At 46.7% G+C, this 20,334-nt stretch overlaps 2 protein-coding genes across 8 annotated transcripts; both read left to right on the top strand.

Moving 5' to 3' along the window:
• Positions 1 to 19: 19 nt before the first annotated feature.
• On the top strand, positions 20 to 2,459 carry LOC116785832 (sulfotransferase family cytosolic 1B member 1-like). 3 transcript variants are annotated; one of them, XM_032685887.1, is made up of 9 exons: positions 131 to 218; positions 356 to 359; positions 717 to 865; positions 1,082 to 1,210; positions 1,312 to 1,409; positions 1,588 to 1,714; positions 1,801 to 1,895; positions 1,973 to 2,153; positions 2,227 to 2,459. In XM_032685887.1, exons 3-9 carry the CDS (start codon positions 718 to 720, stop codon positions 2,337 to 2,339), a joined length of 891 nt encoding a protein of 296 aa, XP_032541778.1. In that variant the 5' UTR covers positions 131 to 218; positions 356 to 359; position 717; the 3' UTR covers positions 2,340 to 2,459. The 3 variants fall into 3 exon arrangements, with proteins under 3 accessions (XP_032541779.1, XP_032541777.1, XP_032541778.1); XM_032685888.1 differs by lacking the exon at positions 356 to 359 and having other exon boundaries at positions 20 to 218; positions 714 to 865; XM_032685886.1 differs by lacking the exon at positions 356 to 359 and having other exon boundaries at positions 111 to 218.
• Positions 151 to 19,191, top strand: LOC116785831 (UDP-glucuronosyltransferase 2A2-like). 5 transcript variants are annotated; one of them, XM_032685885.1, is made up of 8 exons: positions 5,625 to 5,745; positions 6,434 to 7,332; positions 9,190 to 9,812; positions 13,713 to 13,861; positions 15,141 to 15,272; positions 15,696 to 15,783; positions 16,399 to 16,618; positions 17,848 to 19,191. In XM_032685885.1, exons 2-8 carry the CDS (start codon positions 6,593 to 6,595, stop codon positions 18,122 to 18,124), a joined length of 2,229 nt encoding a protein of 742 aa, XP_032541776.1. In that variant the 5' UTR covers positions 5,625 to 5,745; positions 6,434 to 6,592; the 3' UTR covers positions 18,125 to 19,191. The 5 variants fall into 5 exon arrangements, with proteins under 5 accessions (XP_032541772.1, XP_032541773.1, XP_032541776.1 ...); XM_032685881.1 differs by lacking the exons at positions 5,625 to 5,745; positions 9,190 to 9,812 and adding an exon at positions 151 to 218 and having other exon boundaries at positions 6,434 to 7,328; XM_032685882.1 differs by lacking the exons at positions 5,625 to 5,745; positions 9,190 to 9,812 and adding an exon at positions 2,822 to 2,922 and having other exon boundaries at positions 6,434 to 7,328.
• Positions 19,192 to 20,334: the final 1,143 nt, after the last annotated feature.

Here is a 20,334-nt window from a genome sequence, read left to right as displayed (position 1 = left end):
TGCCTGCCGGTCAGTGACTGGTGGCTTCTCCCTGTGTTTGCTCCTCCCTCCCGGCAGCCGCAGGGCCGGAAAACATTGCTGCCCTTACCGCCCTGCCTTTTACTTCTCCTCCCTGTAAAAACTGCTGCGGGGCCCCGTGTCTCCCTGTCCTCTGCCGTCACCCTCGTGGTGTCACTGTCCCAGCGTCACTCTCTCGGCACAGAGCAGCACTGTATTAGGTGAGAGGGGTGTCATGGGGTGCCCCGTGGGTGTTCTGCCCATTCTCAGCCACAGAGAGCTGCATGCTGTGGGGTCCAGGTTGGTGGGTTTGGGGTACTTTTGGGTGTAATCAGCCACCTTAAACCTTCCCCTGCAGTGAGGTCTGCTGCAATAACCTCTGGGACCCAGCTTCCTGCTCCTCCATGGTGCTGAGGCAATGGGAGAGGTGCTTGGTCTGGGTGATGCTGGCACCCCATGGGTACCCCCCTCCTTGCTGGGGTGCTGGGTGTGCTCCTTTTCCTGCAAAGGGGACCCTTGACCCCCAGATGGGCCCCCTGTCCCCAGTGGTTGGTGCAGCGATGGCTGCAGTGACCTCTGGTCTTTGTGCCAGTGCTATCACTGCCGCTCCCTGGGCAGGCACTGTGCCAGTTGCCTGGGCTCCTCTGGTTGGTGACTGCCCAGTGAGGGGGGGCCCCCCTCACCAGTCAGCCCCCACCATGTGTCCCCCTCCCCAGCAGGATGGCCGATCCAGACCCCCACCTGCGTCAGCCCTGGCCCACAGTGCACGGCATTCCCATGGTCAAAGCCTTCACCCACAACTGGGAACGTGTCGACACTTTTCGGAGTCACCCTGAGGACATTGTGGTGGTCACCTTCCCCAAGTCTGGTGAGTATCCCTGAGTGTACCAGATGTGCTGGTACCATGTGGGAAAGTGTGTTGTACATCTGAGGTGGGGGAAATGCAGCACATTTGGGGGCAGTCGGGACAGAGCTGTGCAGGATCCCCTTTGCCCCCTCAGTGTCTGGTTAAAGTCTGAGGGGTTGTCAGTGATCAGACACCCAATGCCACCCTGGCTGCTCCCTGATGCGTTCCTTTCCCCAGGCACCACCTGGGTCAGCGAGATTGTGGACATGATCCTGCAAGGCGGAGACCCTGAGAAATGCAAGCGGGATATTATCAGCAAGAGGGTGCCCATGCTGGAGTTCTCTGTCCCTGGGAAGTTGCCAGCAGGTAGTGAGGGGTGGGGGCTTGACCATGGACACCCCAACAGGGGCTGAGTCCTGGGAGTCTCTGCCAAGGGCCTACTGAGGAAGTGCTTTGGGATCCTCCAGGGACAGACCTGCTGGCCACCATGCCCTCACCCCGCGTGGTGAAGACCCACCTGCCGGCAGATGTATTGCCAAAATCCTTCTGGGAAAATCGCTGCAAGGTAACTCCCAAACCTGGTCTCTGCCCTGAGGGGCATTTAAGTCCCCCTGTTCCCATGAGACAGGACCCCCCACTGCTCCCTTGAGCACACTAAGTGGGCGCGGGAGTTCCGGGAACTGGAGCATCCTCCCTGTTAGGGGGCCCTGGGACTGCTCTCACACCCTGTCACCCATCTGCAGATGATCTATGTGGGACGCAATGCCAAGGATGTGGCCATTTCCTACTACCACTTTGACCTTATGAACAAGTTACAGCCACACCCCGGGACATGGGCCCAGTACCTGGAGGAGTTCATGGCCGGCAGAGGTGGGACAGGGCACCCCTGGGTGCATGTGGGGACCCTGTGGGGTGCTGTTAACCAATGACATCCCCTGGCTGCTCTCCCCATGCAGTGGCATATGGCTCCTGGTACAATCACGTCAAGGGCTACTGGGAGCGGAGGAAGGATCACCCCATTCTCTACCTCTTCTATGAGGACTTGAAGGAGGTGATGGACTGGGGTGGGTGGTGGTGTGGCATCTGGGGGGGTGGCAGGAGGGGTGAACATCAGCCTGTGTCCCACAGGACCTCCGCCGGGAGATTGTCAAGGTGGCCCAGTTCCTGGGGCACGAGCTGTCGGAGGCGGCACTGGACGCCATCACCCGACACACTTCCTTCGAGGCCATGCGGGACAACCCCACCACCAACTACAGCAAGGTGCCCTCTGACCTCATGGACCAAAGCGTGTCCCCCTTCATGCGCAAAGGTGAGCAGCTCTGGGGGGCTGCAGGTGCCCTCTCCCCCCGTCCCCTGCTGAGCCCCATCTCACCCGGCCTCAGGCACCACTGGAGACTGGAAGAACCACTTCACCGTGGCCCAGAACGAGCGCTTTGACCAGGACTATGCGCAGAAGATGTCGGGCACCGACCTGCGCTTCCGCACTCAGATCTGAGGAGACACTGCCAGACACCCCCCAAATCTGACCCATGCTGGTGTCACTGCTCCCACACCAGGGCAGGGGCTGCTTCCCCTCCTCTGAGACTGCTGGAGAGAAATAAAATGTGCTTCCTGACCCCTGCACGGGGTGCTCACTACCCTGTGCCTGTGTGGACCCAACCCTGCCATCCCCCTGGGGCTGCTGTCCTCTTCTTGGGCTGGGGACAAGCAGGTGTCACCCCTCAGCTGCCGTGGTGGGGGGATTGCTACCAGCAGCTCGTGGGATTGCAGAGGGTTGTGGCAAAATTGCATGTGGGGAAGCTGTTGGCTGGATATGGGCAGTGAGCGGTGGCCTCCCTGTCCTCCCTGTGGGGAGACAGTCTGGGACCTAGGGGTGGAAAGAAGTCCACTGTGGCCCTGCCTGCCGGTCAGTGACTGGTGGCTTCTCCCTGTGTTTGCTCCTCCCTCCCGGCAGCCACAGTGCTGGCAAACATTGCTGCCCTCGCCACCCTGCCTCTCCCAGTAAAAACCACTGCCGTCACCCTCGTGGTGTCACTGTCCCAGCGTCACTCTCCCGGCGCAGAGCAGCACTGTATTAGGTGAGAGGGGTGTCATGGGGTGCCCTGTGGGTGTTCTGCCCATTCTCAGCCACAGAGAGCTGCATGCTGTGGGGTCCAGGTTGGTGGGTTTGGGGTACTTTTGGGTGTAATCAGCCACCTTAAACCTTCCCCTGCAGTGAGGTCTGCTGCAATAACCTCTGGGACCCAGCTTCCTGCTCCTCCATGGTGCTGAGGCAATGGGAGAGGTGCTTGGTCTGGGTGATGCTGGCACCCCATGGGTACCCCCCTCCTTGCTGGGGTGCTGAGTGTACTCCTGTCCTCCCAAATGGGCCCCCTGTCCCCAGTGGTTGGTGCAGCGATGGTTGCAGTGACCTCTGGTCTGTGTGGAGGTTCTATCACTGACGCTCTGTGCCCTGTGCCCAGGCTGCCCCAGCCATGGTAGACTGCCTGTTCTTTGCCCAGCTCTTTTGTGGCCCAGCAGCAAACTAACCCCCTACTATAAATCATTGGCAAGCTGACTTGTCACAGGGAAAGGCTTGCCATGGGAGCATGAACACCAAAATGCATGAAAAGGTGGGAGAGAGCATCGCTTCCTCTCTGGGTTGATGAGCTGTTAGATGAGTCCCACCATGTCTATACCCTCAGGATTTCCAAACTTGCCCATCAATATAGAACAGAGCTTTCCCTGGGGATTCAGATATATGCTGGCAAGACAGTGTACCATATCTGCAGGTAGCTTTGGCAAGTCTGCTGCTGCTCTTCACTGTAGAGCTGACAAGGACAGCTGCAGTACCTATTTTCCACCAGCAGTGCACAATTCCCAGCAGGGACATAAAGCTTGGCATAAACCTTCTCTGATTTCTTTAATGTTTTGGCTTGCAGAGTGGAAATGGCTCCAGTGTGAGCCACTTTGGTGCCTGTAAGTTTACATGCCTAGGTGCCTCTGCAGCTTTGCCGCAGCAGTGAATACAGTTCATAAAATCTTAAGCTGAATCAAAAAATCCAAGTGAAATACTGTAAGCCTAACCCCTGGTATTTTTGTCCTGCAGCTGCAGGGTAGAGCTATCAAGATACTTTTATCTGAGAAAGATGGTCATGTTGAGGCTATTTCAGCTCATTAACTTCAGCTGGAGTTTCCCTATACCCTGGGGCTTACATGGAAATGGGTGTTTTACTGAGCACATGCACACTCTGCTCTGTAGAATTGCTCAATCTGCTCACTTCTGCCTCCTCCCTTCCCCTTCCCCCCCACCTCAGAAACAAAGATAATCAAGACAAAATTTTAAGTCTGCTTTCAGACCAGAAGCTGCTTTATTGCATTAAGTGAAAAGGAAACCAGAGAGTCATTTGGTGCTTCTTCAGGGCAAAAGCTTCCCTCTTCCACCCTGGTTCTGACTTTTTGAGGTTCTGGTTGGTATCAAGGTTTTCTAGAAATAAAGGTGCCATGCACACCATAACCCCCATCCAGACAGCACAATAGTGAAGAGACCCATAAGAAAACACTAGTTTGCATTGCCTAACTTTTGCATAAGGGCCTTAGCCTTGAAAAGCCTGTTGTTATTTAAGAAGGCTGGAGGTTGCATCACTGTCTGCAGCACTTCTACTTAGTAATGTTAGATGTGTGAAATACAGGCACTTAAGACCATTTTTCTTCTACCCCACTTCTCACTCATTTGCTGGATTTTGTCCTTTAATCCTCTCAAAATTCTTATCTTCTCTGATCTGAGTAATCTGAGTATCATCTTTAAAAGCTGGCCGTGGAAACAAGACAAATTTAATCCTCTGGTTCCCCTAGTAATAGCTCTCATTTGCTGCAGAGGAATTCCTTACTAAGGGATTGGAACAAAAACCTAGTTCCCATCCAAGAAGTGATCACCGCACCAAACCTGACAGAGCTCAAGAAGCGATTGGACAATACTCTCAGGCATATGGTGCAATCTTGGGGTTGTCCTTGTGGGTCCCTTCCACCTCAGGATATTCTATGATTCTGTGATCTGCTCTAGCCCACATGAACATGGCCTTTCCACAGTTGTTAGAAAAGCTGTAAGTTTCTTATAGGACTTTACAAGATAAGCTAAATTAGCCTGAAAAAAAAATATTATCTTGGATACAAAGGTCTGTGAAGAGACTGTAGTGAAATTCCTGGCTGTGAGGCCAAACTACTGGTCAAATATGGTGGCATAATTGCCCTGGATTCTGAGGGTTTAGAAAAAGCCTGGTTGAATGTTATGGATGATATTTAAAGACCTTGAAGATGCACCTTTAGATTCCTATATTTTCAGGTTATTAAAAACTTGAAAAGATCTTCAGAATCAAGAGCCACACAGCCAGTACAGATAACATACCAACTTTAGAAAACCTCTGCAAACAAACCACAAGATTCTCTCTTTATTCCTGTTGACAGTTTATAAAGAAATCTATATACCTAACAAACAATTTTGTTTAGCCACCTGGGACCTTACAGGGAGTAAAAAAAATCTTTTTAGCAGTCAGACATCATATTTCTGAGCTACAGTATGCAAAGTCCTCTTGAGAATCTGGCTCTGTAATAACATTATAATATACCCTAGCATGGGGAAGACCGCCTCAACCATTACACTCCCAGAGCATAACAAAGCAATGAATAAACACAGAATACATGCCTTGTTGCCACCATCCTGTATTTTATTACTTCCTCCTTGTGAAAAGTCCAGTTCAGAGGGTAACTTACTTAAGCTCCTCCTGTCTGATAACCAATCAATCCCACTGGAGCAGCCCAGGCAGAGAGCAGGGGAGTGGCAAGGAACAGACGCAAACTGGTGTAGCAAATCGCACCTTGCAACTCAGAGCATGATGCTAATGTACCTTGGAAGACTACGCTAGGTAAGAGTTTTTTGCTGCATGGCATTCGTTCCCCAAATTGTGTTGGTTTGAGCATATCATTATCTGTGTGGGTTTCAGTTGTAATTCTGTCTCCTTGTGGTTAAGAGCTCCTTCCAGGGCATAGTGCTTACATTCGAAGGACAACTTTCCAAGTGAGAGCCATCCCAGAAGATGTAGGTTTTGCTCTGAGAAGCACCTTGAGGGGCCAGACCCATGTTTGACACTTGAACTGAGCCAACAACGCAGCCAGGTTGGTGGTGATGTGCCCCAGGCACTCCCTATGTTAAGAGTTGTCTGGGAGCAATTGGAAGCCACCTGTCACCTATCAGAACAAACTGCATGTTATTATTGGCATTATGATCAACCAAATGAATGATTTGTTGCCTTCTCTCAGTGTGGGAAATATCAGCACTTCCAGCATCTCACTGTGAAAAAGGATGCCACTTCCAAGCTAGCCCTGTGATGTCTCCTTCCTTGTCCTGCCTCTGGCATTGCTAGTTTATGGAAACAACACAAGGGACTTTTTAGAGCCTCAGAGCTGGCATCCAGGGGACTGGATCCTTTCACAGCAGTGAGGATTGCTGCCACCCTGCTAACCAGGGAAAGGAGCTCCCTCAAGGGAAAACTAACTGGGTAGAAGGCAGAAAGGGAAAAATGAATCACCAAATACCTTTTCCTGTCTTTTCAGACCTGAGACCAAACGTGGGTTATAAAGGCACCACCTGTGTGACAGCAAACTCTTGCTTCTGCTAAGAGTGCTAGTAAGGAGTCATCAAACACAACACAGAGGTGCAGCATTCCTAACCGGAAGGGAAAATTCCCAGGCTGTCTAGCCCTTAACTCTGCCATGGCCACAAAAAACATCGGCTCAAAGAAATATGTCCAGCTGCTCCTTCTTCAGGTTGCTCTTCTAGGGCCTGTTTTCTGTGGGAATGTGTTGGTCTGGCCAACGGAAGGCAGCCACTGGCTGAACATGAATGTAATTATACAAGAACTCATCCACCGTGGGCACAGCGTTACCATCTTGGTATCCAACGCTACCCTCTTCATTAAACCCAAGGCTAATGCCAGGGAGAAGATTGAGCTCTATAACGTGCCCTTTGAGAAAGATTTGCCTCAGAGCCTGATTAATGGAATAGTGGCACTGTGGCTCAATAACAGGCCAACCATCTTGACCTTCTGGCATTTTTATAAGGAGCTGGGAAGATTGTCCGTAGACTGGCAGAAGATGAACAAGCTGATGTGTGACTCGGTGCTAGCCAACCCAGAGCTGATGGCTCGCCTGCAGGGGGCTGGCTATGACATGCTGCTGTCAGACCCGGTGACCCCCTGTGGGGAACTCATTGCTATCAAGCTGGACATCCCCTTTGTCTACTCTCTGCGCTTCTCTCCAGCCTTCACCATAGAGAGGCACTGTGGCAAGATCCCAACCCCACCGTCCTACACACCTGCAGCCCTGTCTGAGCTCACTGATTACATGTCCTTTGTTGAGAGAACAAAAAACTTTGTGTCCTACCATCTGCAAGACTATGTTTTCCAGACCTACTGGGGACATTGGGATATCTACTACAGCAAGATCTTAGGTAAGTCTTCTGATACTTCACTTCTCATTATATAGCCTCCATCCTTATGACCTGCAGAGCTAGGAACCTGGCAGGGTCACAGAGTCAAGGGAGAGGTCTGCAAGAGGTTTGTCATTAGGCTCCAAAAAAGGGAAGTAGCCACCAGAGTCCATCAGTTGCACCCACTCCCCTGTCAGGGTGCTGTGCTGCTATGCCATTGCATTGAGGTAGGATCAGGGTCTTCCCAATAGATGGATTTGAGTTTTGTCATAATTAATTTTAATGTGGAGGTTCATACAGCTTCCACACCATGTAGGGCCCTCAGCAAGGGAGCCTCAGCTTATGCATTTCTCCCTCCAATGACTGCTTGCACAGAAGGCAGCCAGGAACAGAGCGGTTTTCCTAGTCCATAGTACCATATCAAGGAGGGGGGAGTGGGTGAATTGGAAGCCAGCCTTGCTGCTCTGTGTAGCAATACTGAAATGCGTTGTGGCTTTGTAATAGAGACTTCACTTATGTCACTGGTCATAGAAAACCGATCCTCTCTGAACAAAACAAGTTTTATTTAAAACATACCCTCCACCCACAAGCAAACAGTGAAAACAACAAGTCTTTTTCTCTGCAGACTTTTCTCCTGGACTGTTTTGAGTGAATATGTAGAAAAATATGCTTGTTATTAATCACATGTAATCAACAAGCCATTTCTACTACCCTCGCACTAGGCTCTTGAAAAAGACCACTTGCAAATCTCTCAGTGTTCAAAAAACCGCCTCTATATACCTGCATGCTGCAGGACTCCAGAAGTACACCAAACTGTGGTCATGTGCACAGTAGATGAGGTATCTCAGCTTGGCTCCTCACAGTGCAACTGTTTCCATCACCCTCATTTTCATCCCAGAAAGGATGCTCTAGGCAGCATGGAAAACATAGCAAAAGCCTTGCACAGCAACATTAGGAAAACATTGTGGAACAGAGCTGGTTAGAAACCCTGTAAATAACGATTTTTAGCACAGTGAAGAGGACTTACATTATTTCTTAACTGTACATCAGAAGGGACCATAAATAAAACTGTTTAACAGGTTTTCTACTTCAACTTAGAGCGCATAATTGGCAGTTAGTGGCAGGCAGGGGGCCCACAGGATCACCGACCAGCTCTGGCCTCCTAGGATGCATGCTCTGGAAGAGGCAAGTTCCCTCGAGGACAGTCTTACTGGAGTCATTTACTGTGTAGTTTCATCTACTTCGAGATGCAACTCTTGAACTGCAGACTGGGATCACCACTTTAAGCGGGCTGTAAAGAGACACTCAGTGGCTTTATAAAAGCAGAAGTGTGCCCACACAGTCAGTGAACATCTTTGCTGTGTATCCAGCTGTGCTTAAAAGAGCCAGAAGAATGAAAAATTCACCTCTTCTACCAAACAAATAACACAGAGACTGTAGTTAGACAGGAAGGAGCGCTGGGATTACCAACAGGATACTCTTTGGCTCCTCTCTGGAGCCAAAGCTGATGGCTCTCTGTGCTGCTCCAGGGGAAGCAATCTTCCGGCTTTAGCAAGGTGTTTACCACCAGAGGGTGCTAGATGGTGCCAGCCACTTATTGCTCTCCCCGCCCTCCCCCTCTCCCCCCGGAAGACATGCTATTCTCCAGCACGGGATTTCACGGCACGTACCTTGGCTCCCTGCCCTTGGGACCAAGGCAGTGTCACACGTGCCCAGCCCAGCTGAGGAGCGCTGCTGCTGCTGGTGCCGGTGAAGGAAGGCCGCGGGTGCACTGCCACACAGGGCAGGCTATGGCAGGGAAGGAGGTGGCAGTGCTGTGGCTGCTGGCCGTGCTGGGCTGGACCTCCGGGGGGAAGGTGTTGGTCTCGCCGGCTGACAACAGCCACTGGCTGAACATGGAGTTCATGCTCCGGGAGCTTGTGCTCCGGGGCCATGAGGTGACTGTGCTGATGCCTTCATGCTTCCTCATCTTCAACCACACACAGCCCTCACCCTTCCACTTCGAGGTGATTGAGGTGCCAATCACCAAAAAGGAGATGGCTGCCGTACTGGATGAATTTTTCTATTTTTGGTTTTACGAGGAGAGAGTGCTACCATTCTGGAAAAGTGCTTACAAGATAGCTCAACAACTGAAAAAGATGGAGAATGTAACCAAAACCATTTGTGATGGGGTCCTGAAGAATGAGACGCTGCTGGAGAGACTGAAGGCATCTGCCTTTGATGTCCTTTTGGCAGACCCACTGACACCCAGTGGGGAGCTGTTTGCTGAGAAGCTGGGTATCCCCTTCGTGTATACCATCCGGTTCTCCTTAGGCAACACAGTGGAGCGGCTGTGTGGGATGCTCCCAGCACCTCCTTCCTACGTACCAGCCGCCCTAAGCAGCCTAACAGATAGGATGACCTTCTGGGAAAGGCTAAAAAACATCTTCAGCTACACTTTCCAGGACATCATGTATCATTACGTTCTCTGGGGAGGCTGGGATCAATACTACAGTGATGTTTTAGGTAAGGCTGCTCTCTCTCCCAGAAATTAGATCTGCTGTACACACAGGAGTAAATACCCAGAGCTGAGAGGTTAAGGCACAAATTAGGAGCAAGACAGCCCTGAACTCACTCTCCTTCCTTCAAATTCCTGTGTCAATTCAAACAATCCAGGCAAGTACAAACGTTGCCCATTAATCCTGACCTGCTACACTAGTTCAGTTAAGTCCATACAGGCACTTCTAGGATAGGTAAAACAGTGCTAAAGCCACTTAAAACAGAGCTCATCAACAAATACTAAGAAAAGCAAAATAATACTGTATACTCACCAAACACTAGTACTAGGTTTGGAAAGCTATGCAAGAATCCTACCTGTTTTCCCCTGGCACCCTTCTTGCTTGCCAGCTTGTCTCAAAATGAGAGATAATGGCCTCCTCTGGTCTTTTAAAGGCTTAGGATTTCAGATGAACTGCAATTTGCAGTGATAAAATGACCTTTGCAGAGACATGGTTCTTTGCTTTTCTGAAAGTATCTAAAAAAATACTAGAGGGTAGTTGTATTTATTTATTAGGTGTTTTAATTATTTTTGTAAATAATAGTTGCATAATTATTTTCTCATTTTTGCTCTAAGTAATTATAGTAACACTTAAAAAGAAACAGGCCAAACATATATGCATTGCTGGTGGGCAGATAAAATGGTATTATTTCAATATGAGACTTTAAAGTGTTTTTATTTTTATTTCATTAGTAAGGTGAATTCTGCTGAGAGCTAAGCTGTTAAGATATCCTACTATTAGTATCTAGCTGTGTGTTTTTGATGCTTATCCTGTTTGACACGATACGAAAATCTTGTGCTGGCAGAAGCACGGTTTGGTGATCTGTTGTGTAAGTCTCAGAGATGTTTGGATCTTGTGGTGCCTTTTTTATTGTTAAATGTGGGGTTTAACATTTAAGGCTTCATGTGCAATACCTGTTTTGTTAGTTTGCGTGGGCTACATGATGGATTTGTGCTGAAAACAGTGTTGACAACACAGGGATGCTTTAATGCTGTGGCTCTGCAGGAGACTCCAGAACGGGATTTGCTGCTTGCCCAATCCTCCTCCTATGAGTGTTGTGTTAGGACATGCCCTCTCGCCACGCTTCCCACTCTTGTCACCAAATGTATGCCACTTTTATTGGTTGGCTCCAAAGTGTTTGCACAGTGAAGCAGTGAACTGCTTCCTGTTCAGTCAGTCCAGAGTTGTACATGGAATGCTGAGATGATGAGGCCAAAGTTCCCCTGGCTGCTCTTGGCCTATGCATGCTGCTGGAGTACTGGCTTTTGTGGGAAGGTGGTGGTCTGGCCCACTGATGCAAGTCACTGGATCAATGTGAAAGTGCTGCTGCAAGAGCTCGTTCTCCGGGGTCATGAAGTGACTGTGCTGGTGCCTTCAAGCAATCTGCTCATCAACTACCAAGACACTTCCTCCCCCTTCACCTTCGAGGTCCTGCAAGTCCCCTTTAGCCAGAAGACCCTGTATGCTCTCATGGAGGACTTCCTCAATTTCTGGCTGAACGAAGTCTCTAATGCCTTCCCCTGGGAGGTCATGTGGAGGATGAAAGAGGACCTGAAGGAATTTACCAATATGTCAAAGCAAACGTGTGACACCGTGGTGATGAACCCTCAGCTGATAGCAAAGCTGCAGCAGGCCAAGTTTGATGTTCTGATTGCTGACCCCCTGTCTATAGGTGGGGAGCTCATTGCAGAAATCCTAGGCATCCCTTTTGTCTACAGCTTCCGCTTCTCTGATGGGAACGTGGTAGAGCGGCTGTGTGGTGGGCTCCCATCCCCACCTTCCTATGTGCCTGCTAGTACAAGTGGGCTGACCCACCACATGTCCTTTATGGAAAGAGTACAGAATTTCCTCATTTACTTCTACACGGATTTATTTTCCTTGAAGTTTTGGCGTGATGAATTGGATGAGTACTACAGTAATGTCTTAGGTAAGGCAGCTGTTGAGTGGTTTCTTCTCTTGCACAGGCTGTGCCTTTTGAATGTTTTGGGACCTCAATGCTGTTGTTTCAAAATACTGTTTCTCAAAGGCCAGCAGAGGTGGCAATCCTGTTTTGTTCATAGAGGCTCTGCTTTCCCTTTTAGGTCTGATCTAGTCTATTAGACATGAGAGCAGTTTTGCTCTAGTTCCTCTTGAAGATCTACAGAGCATGTAGTTCTAACTTCCGTCAATGATGATACTGCTGGTGAATTCTTGCATTGAGCTGTATGTTCATTTTGGAGCTTTCAGAGGACAGTTGCTGCCTTTTCATCTTGACGACGCCAGCTTCTACAATTAAGATGGTAGAAGATAAAGGCTGGAGGGCAAAATCATTAACTAAATGTAAGGCACCGGTGACAGCTCCATTAGCACGTCACCATTAGCACGACAGAGATGGAGTTAATCTTGTTGTAACTGGGAACATTGGCTGCCTCTGGACAACTGCAGAGCAAAAAAGCACCCTTCATTCACATGACATGCATTGTCTGGAAGTGTCTTGCAATGCTGCATAGTGCAGGATATTGAGCATGAGTTCAGATTCTTGAACAAAAAATACTACGAACTGTCACCTTTCCCTTCCATCCACCATTCAGAATTTGAAATGGTCTTCTTAAATTACATGCATACCTGAAAATTTTGTTCCAACACAGTACAACTCAGGCATGATTCAAAGTCTGTTAAATAGACCTTTTAGTTAATGGACTTTGAATCTTGTCCAGAATATCTGCCAGTTTAGGCAGATAACGAGTGAATAGCAGGCACAAGGGCATCTCTTCTGTTGCCGTCCAGTCTCTTCCTGTGTTTGCCAAGAATGCCTCTGTGCTCTGCAAACCAGTCCCTCTTCTCTAGACTGATTTTTTCTTCTTAATACCACATAAGACTAAATTACACCTTTATATCACTCTACGTGTAATACAGACTTAATTTTCACTTCAGCAACTTTGTAACTCATTATTCTTTATAAAGAAAAAAAAACTGGTGTAGATTATTACACTAATCCGGGAATATAAGAAGATGCCTGACAGATAACTTTTATCTTGCTGCTTATTTTGCTTGCTTCCTGCTTGTATTAGGCTGGATTTGGGCAATAATTCATCAATACTTCTAACACTTTTACTCCCCAGTTTTGCTTTACTTAGAAAGTACTGCAAAGACAACTTGCAACGTGTATCTAAGGATATATATTTTTTCTGAATGGGAAGCTATTAAACATTAGATTACCATTAGATTTTTCTCTGTAGATGGATTTCTAGAGACAATGTATTTTGCATAAAAAGACATTCAAAGCATCTTTGGATTTGGCCAATTTTTCCCAATATGTATCAAAAGCAGCTGACCCAGTCCTCAAGAAAACTAGGGATGTCTGTACATGTCTTCTGTTGTTGTCTGAGCAGCCACTGAGTGAGTCACCATTTGAAAAATGCTACAGAACTTCATTTAAAAACTTTCCTCCTCCCTGACAGTTGATCATCACTTTGTGACTCATTTATTTTTTATTTGGAACCAAATTTTCTGTGATTGTTCTCTTCCCCAAAATGCATTTTTATGCACAGGTAATGAAGTCTTTCAGTGGCAAGAATTACAACAACAAGACTGCACTTCTATATTACAGATAATAAATGCTTCCCACTTGTACTGCTCTAAATTAATCCTGAAGGTTCAAAATCCTTTTAAAGATTGTACTGCCTTGTTCGTGGCCACCTGCCAAGGCTGAACACAGGACAAGGCAAGGAATAGGTCCAGATTTGTGAATGTTTTCATTTTATGCATGGTTTGATAAATTACACTGTTTGGGAGTTCCAAAAGACAAAGGTAAGGCTCCTGTTTTGCAATCTACAGATAACAAGGTCACTCCCGTGCATGTTCTAAACCTCTTGTACCTTGTCCGCAGGAAGACCCACAACGCTGTGTGAGACGATTGGGAAAGCAGAGATATGGTTAATCAGAACTTACTGGGATTTTGAATTCCCACGCCCTTTCCTGCCCAACTTTGAGTTTGTTGGAGGACTTCATTGCCAGCCTGCAAAGCCACTACCAAAGGTACTCCAGCTTTGCTCTACTGTTGGCTGATTGGTTGTGCAGCAGAACAAAGACTGTTTCTCTCCCTGATCAACCATGCAAGCCATGTCTTAAAGAAATACTCTGCCACTGGTGGGGAGCATGGAGCTATTTAGCATCTGTCCATGTCCCTCCAACTGAGGGCTGGGGTTACAGGGTTACAGCCTGCTGTCTTAAAAGAGGATAGCGGACGTCAGCATGCGGGAATACAGTGTCTGTTTTGGGAAAAACAGGGGCTACCTCAGAGTAGTTAAGTGTAAGATTTAGTTATAAGATACAGACTTGCAGCCCACGATAACATTGAAATACCTAATGCAAAAAGGCACTGTGACAGGACAAATTCTTTAACTAAAATGGGGTCAAGACTTGCAGAAAGAGATGAGTGAGAAACACTTTTTCTATTGTACTTAGTTTAAGACATCTTAAAGGGAGTAAAAGACCTGATCATTTCCAGCCTACGCTCTGCTGTGAATGGCCATATTCCATTGGAATTTAAAACTCCCAGATACTGATGATGGCAACATGACAAGCTCAGGTCTAGATTAACATTCCTGTAGGAGCCTCAAAATATGTAGGCCATTTTCAGTGCAAGTTGTCTACTAAAAAAAACCACCTCTCCCTACTCCCTTACCACTCCCCTGTAGCAGGGGTTGAGACTGGCGGAAATGGATAACCATTCTCTTTCGGATATTACTGCCATTTCACATGACACTAACTAAAAAAAAGGAACAGGAAAACCTATTGGTCTGATCTGTAGAAAATCTTCTGACCAATGTGGTGTGTTGCAAGAAATAAGAGAACTGTCTGACTAACGAAATGATGGCAGTGACTCAATGAATCTGTGATCAGGATGCTGAAAAACCCTGTCAGTTTTTAGCATGGTCCCTTCCTGCAGAGTTATGTAATGCCAAGTACTTGTTCTAGGGAAATCCAGAACCATGACTATGCTATGGAGGGGGCCACAGGGTGTGGCTGGCTCATGACAGTGCCAGGATCCATTCCAGCTGCTTGTGCTCCAAAAGAAATGCGTCCTGAAACTGGTAGATTTTCTTTCCAAAAGACAAAGCATCTGTCACCTGTCTCAACTTGTCCTGCTCATTCTTGAGGAGAAACTGTCTTTGTAACACCCTTCTGTCAGTGGAGGTGCTTGTACACCACGACCATCTCCCTGATAAGCTAAAAACGTTATGCCCTTTTTTAACAGAAACCTCTGCAATCCACATGGCATAATTAGTCTTGGTATGTTTTCTGCCTCTCCTAGGAAATGGAAGAATTTGTTCAGAGCTCCGGGGAACACGGCATCGTGGTATTCTCTCTTGGGTCAATGGTCTACAACCTAAGTGATGAAAAAAGTAATGTGATTGCCAAAGCCCTCAGCCAGCTTCCACAAAAGGTGAATTTCCTTTCAAGCTTAAAACAACTTGCCTTGTTTTTTTCACTCCTATTGCCTTCAGTGAGACTTTTAAGTTTGAACTGGCCTGTTTTTTATCTGCATCCCTGCTGGATGTGCTACAGCCGGGACACTGGGTGCTCTCTCAGAGAGGCAGACTGCTGAGCTACCTCATGGGGAGTTCTGGTGTTTGACCTCTGAACCAAATTACATGGAGGTGTGTCCATAGGCCAAAATACAGAGATCACTTCAGTTGATTTTTATAACATGCACATGATAACTAATCAAAGAGTTCAACTGGAGCCGTAGCTATTTGAATTACTGGGAAAAGGCACATGGGTTTGAGATAAAGTCCTACATTACATGCAATAATATATAATGGCACATTGCATGCACCATGTTTATCTTATTCTTCCTTTGTTCAAGGTCCTCTGGCGGTACAAAGGGAAAAAACCAGAAACTCTGGGCTCCAACACCAGGATTTATGACTGGATACCCCAAAATGACCTGCTTGGTGAGACTGATTCTATATAGAATGGACTGTATCCTTGGAAAAACTGTTTGTTTTTCTACTGAAATGGGTAATTCAAGGACCAGAACCACATAACACTTGTGGATACACTTAGTTTCATAACTTAAGCTGCAGAGCTTTGCTCGTGGGAGCCTTAATTTCCTAAAAGGCTCCGACTTACAGAGCTTGGTGGCAGTTGTCTGGAAAGGCTCAAAAACACCTCTAGGCAGGAGTAAATACCAAAGCAGAGATGTACTCTGGAGTTGGATTTGGCCTCTGCAGTTAATCTCCAAGGCTAATTCTTCAAAATGCTTGACCTAAGCAAGGCTGAAGCAGGGGGCTGTTGTGAAGCTGATACCATGTGAAAACTAGAACTGCTCAAGAGCAGGAGGGCTGAAGTAACTGGAGTAGTCTGGCAGGACATGTTGATTCACACACTGCATTAAAAAAGTATGAATGCATGAAAGCTCAGTGTGCAAGCTCTGCTGCTGAGCCAGAGGTCAAGGGCTGTTCCCTTCTCTGGCAGTGTATTTGCCCCAGTGTTCTGCAGTGCTCACATCCCAGTCAGTGCAGTCTGCCACAGCTGCTGTTACATGTGCCTCTCCTTCCCTGTTCCAGGACATCCCTCCGCAAAGGCCTTTATTACTCACGGTGGGACCAACGGGCTCTATGAAGCCATCTACCACGGGATCCCAATGGTTGGGATTCCCATGTTTGCTGACCAGCACGACAACATTGCTCATGTAGTGGCAAAGGGAGCTGCAGTTCATGTGGATTTCAACACACTGAAGACTCAGGACCTGGTTGATGCACTGAATACAGTAATTTACAATTCCACGTGAGTTTTGTTCTTGCCTTACAGTAGGCTGAGGTTATTAAAATCCTGTGCTGCTGATGTGAGAAATTCTGCTAGCTCTTCTTAGATGGAAAATGCAGAGTAGCTGAGGTTGGGTTTCAGAGGAAAACCATCCTTCATTTCTGAGAATCAGCATCTCTCAAATAGGAGAGATCAACAATTTGATTTTCCTTATATTTTATGATCCCTTCAAGAAAAAGTTTTGGAAAGCCCAGAGCAGCTCTTGAGACAGTTCTCTGCTAGAGTAAATCCTCTAGAGGCACTAGTTGTATTAGGTCTTCTCTGTCTGTAGTCACAACAGTTCTTTCTCCTACCCCTGACTTACCAATATCCTTAGGTTACCATACCTAGAGGGTAAGGAAGGCCAGCAGCTTAGATCCCGTGCTAAGGCTAAGGCCATTGACAGAGAGATTGGAAAAAATGCAGAAGTCCTCAGTCTTTGGCAGCAACTCCTGTCATGTGTGAGTGACAGGTGTTCCTTCAATATGAACTTTCAAATTCCTGAAGCAAATGGAGCAACACTGATGGAGGTATCTAGTATCTCAGGGAGTTAGCCATGTGGGAGGTGACCTGTAACAACCTGGATGATATCTTGTGTATCCAGCCTCCCCTACCTTCCCCTTAGTTTTAGTGGTGAACATGACACCATATGGCCTGGGATAGCCCTTGGGTGAGTTGGGGACAGCTGTCCCAGCTGTGTCCTCTCCCAGCTCCTTGTGCACTCCCAGCCTCCTCACTGCTGGGGTGGGGTGAGAGGCAGAAAAGGCCTTGGCTCTGTATAAGGGCTGCTCAGCAGTAAGGAAAGCATCCCAATTTTATCATCATTTCCAGCACAAATCCAAAACATGGCCCACACCAGCTACTGTGAAGAAAAAGTTAACTCCATCCCAGCCAAAACCACCACACTGTATTACATTGGTACATAAAATGCTGCAAATGTTTCCATGTTGCTTTTTTTAAGGAGTATCTGTAATAATTTCTGATAACATTTCTTCGCAAAATATTGGCTTTCTCTATTAGTACTTTTAACCCAATTTTATGCATACAGGAATAAATTGGACCAGTTTCAAATATATTTAAATAAGACTGATGAAAGGAAAAGTAGGGCTGTCTACCTTTCTTAAGAGGACTGCCAGGTGCTGAACAGGTTGTTTCAGGAATCAGTGAGAAATCTCCTTAGTTTCTTCATTTTTTCTTTTTTTTTCACCCAGCTATAAGGAAAATGCTCTAAAGTTATCCAAGATACAACATGACCAGCCAGTTAAGCCTCTGGACAGAGCTGTCTTCTGGATTGAATTTGTCATGCGCCACAAAGGAGCAAAGCACTTGAGACCAGCTTCTCACCATCTCACCTGGTACCAGTACCACTCCCTGGATGTTCTGGCATTCTTGTTCACCTGTGTAGCCATTGCTGTCTTCATTCTTGTTAAGTGTTGCTTATGTTGCTGTAGAAGATGTGGCAGGATTGCAAAGAGGAAGAAAGAATAGACATCTTGTTCTCATCAGCACTTTTTCCTCTCCTAGGCTGATTCAGCTAGGCATTTATTAGGATGTGCTTTAAACTGGGCATATCATGAAGTGCCCCACTGAACAGGGTCATGATACAAAGCCGTTGTGGGGACGAGCTACTTGCTTAGCTAGCAAATTCCTTCTGGCCTAAATAAAATTAAATTATAGTTGCTTTAGCCCTTGGGACCATGTTAGCTGATCATACATGGTCCCTACCATGGTAATTACTGCTCTAACTTTTTAAATTCATTTGGGTATATTCCATAAATTCAGCCTTCCTCTGTGTGGTACTGTGCGTCTGCAACTAGTATCCTTACCTTAACTCTGTCCTCTCCTCTAGTGTCACCCAGGCTCGATGATTTCTCAACCATAATGCCTCTCCTGTCAGTCTCTCTCTCCAGACAGGACAATGAAGCTAAGATCACAGGCTCCTAAAAAGTGCCCATCTGAAGGGCTGTGATCCTAAAAATTGGGCACTGCAAGTGGCAAATGCACTGACTACTTGGCGGCTTAGGGGAGACCAGAGTCCTAAGACCATCAGAGAAATGGCTTTTCTGGGAACCATTTATCTTTTCCTTTCAGTCTGGAGTCCTGCTGCACAGGCCATCATTCTAACTGCAACACTGCAGGGATGTGAAAACCACCTCTGTCAGGAACTTGCCCGTTTTAAACCCCAAATGCCTCTGAGCCATGCAAGAAAAACTCTAGAGAGGGAACTTGCAAAGCAGTAACGTTACAAGTGGGAACAGTGCACTAGTCACTTGCCTTGCCTGGCCTGCAAAGTTTGAGGGAAAACAATGCTGCTCTTGGGTCAGGTAAGACTGGTACTAAATGCAGTACTTATTCAGTTGTCAAAGGTGTCTACTAAAATGCTGCTAGTTCAGGCCTCCTGTTCTAGGTAAGGTTATTATGTGCCAGCTTACTCGAGAAAGAACCTGCTCCAATTTTAACTGATATTTGCTGTACTCTGGAATTGTTTTTAAATAGAACCGGCTGAGAAAACATGATTATTTGTTTACATAATAAAATTCCTTATATCACATCAACTTTTTTATTAGCATTGTCATGTTTCAATGTCTGATTAAATCTCTTCATACTACAACATGTACAAAAGCTCAAGTGAACTGTTTCCAAATTGAAGAGGGGTTAGAACAAGACTACTGCATCTCATGGCAATTTTTGGTACACTGTTCCTACTGTCACGATGGAATCATATGCAGGAATATGCATATTGAAATATGCATGGTGAACAGAAATTAGAACAGTGTGACATCCAGGCCCCAGATCTGAAAGAATTTGCTGTAACTGTTCACAGCTGGGTCCCCAGACACAGTTCCATCATTCACCAACAGCCCCAATCACCCAGTTGCTGAGATGTCAGTTCAGATGCCTGAAGGCCAGCAAGCCTCCTAGAACACTCCATAGGCATTGGTCAGACAGGGCTAACAAAGGACACTGGAAACAGGATAGCGGGAAAAGTCAGAGAGAGAAAGTGCTCCATAGTCACTGTAAGGAGGGGTACTTCTTTTCAGTAACCTACTCAGAAAAATTCAGCTTATCTAGTACTGAATTTAAAAGGTAAAAACAAACAAACAAACCAACGAACCAACCAAAAACCAAACAAAACCAACCCCTCCTCTTAATTTCTTCATTTTAGAATCTGCATATAAAGCAGAGAAAGATATCAAAGTAGGAAGGTGGTCTATGATGCATTTCTCCAATTAGACACAGTATGTATACTAAATTTGTCACACTGATCTGGCCCTACAGCTGGCATGCACACCTCTCTGTGAACAATAAACTGTTTTGAGGAACTCAAACACGTGCAGCTTGTTGTGCTGCTTAAAGAATCCACACATACTTGCACATTGGAGGTCTAACTTTTTGCTTAACACATGTAGATTTTTACTGGAATTGTAGACTAAAATAAACAGAGCCCAGATTATTGCCAGATCTAAAAAACACATGCTTCCACAACTGCCACACTGTGGCCAATCCTGTACTGCCATTTATAAAAACATCTGCAGCACCTAGCACAGTGGAGCTTGGGTCTTTAAAACACATGCTACAGTTTGGCTTTGTTACATGATCAGATGATGCAGAAAGTTTATGAAGTCCACCCAAGCAGTGCTACTCTTACAAGTTTTGAAAAATTGGAAATTGCTAAAGAAACTGAAGAACTTTCACTG

The sequence above is a fragment of the Chiroxiphia lanceolata genome, chromosome 4 (genome assembly GCF_009829145.1).
Source record: "Chiroxiphia lanceolata isolate bChiLan1 chromosome 4, bChiLan1.pri, whole genome shotgun sequence".
Taxonomy (NCBI): Eukaryota; Metazoa; Chordata; class Aves; order Passeriformes; family Pipridae; genus Chiroxiphia; species Chiroxiphia lanceolata.
The sequence above is the reverse complement of the archived record's forward strand: the minus strand, read 5'-3'. Positions and strand labels throughout refer to the sequence as shown.

Bases quoted from the DNA above. Each gene is read 5' to 3' on its own strand.
- LOC116785832 (XM_032685888.1), top strand. From the start codon at position 718: ATGGCCGATCCAGACCCCCACCTGCGTCAGCCCTGGCCCACAGTGCAC. The intron at 1,410-1,587 runs GTAACTCCCAAA...ACCCATCTGCAG, and splicing joins TCTGGGAAAATCGCTGCAAG to ATGATCTATGTGGGACGCAA. The intron at 1,715-1,800 runs GTGGGACAGGGC...CTCCCCATGCAG, and splicing joins GGAGTTCATGGCCGGCAGAG to TGGCATATGGCTCCTGGTAC.
- LOC116785831 (XM_032685885.1), top strand. From the start codon at position 6,593: ATGGCCACAAAAAACATCGGCTCAAAGAAATATGTCCAGCTGCTCCTT. The intron at 13,862-15,140 runs GTACTCCAGCTT...TGCCTCTCCTAG, and splicing joins CTGCAAAGCCACTACCAAAG to GAAATGGAAGAATTTGTTCA. The intron at 16,619-17,847 runs GTGAGTTTTGTT...TTTTTCACCCAG, and splicing joins ACAGTAATTTACAATTCCAC to CTATAAGGAAAATGCTCTAA.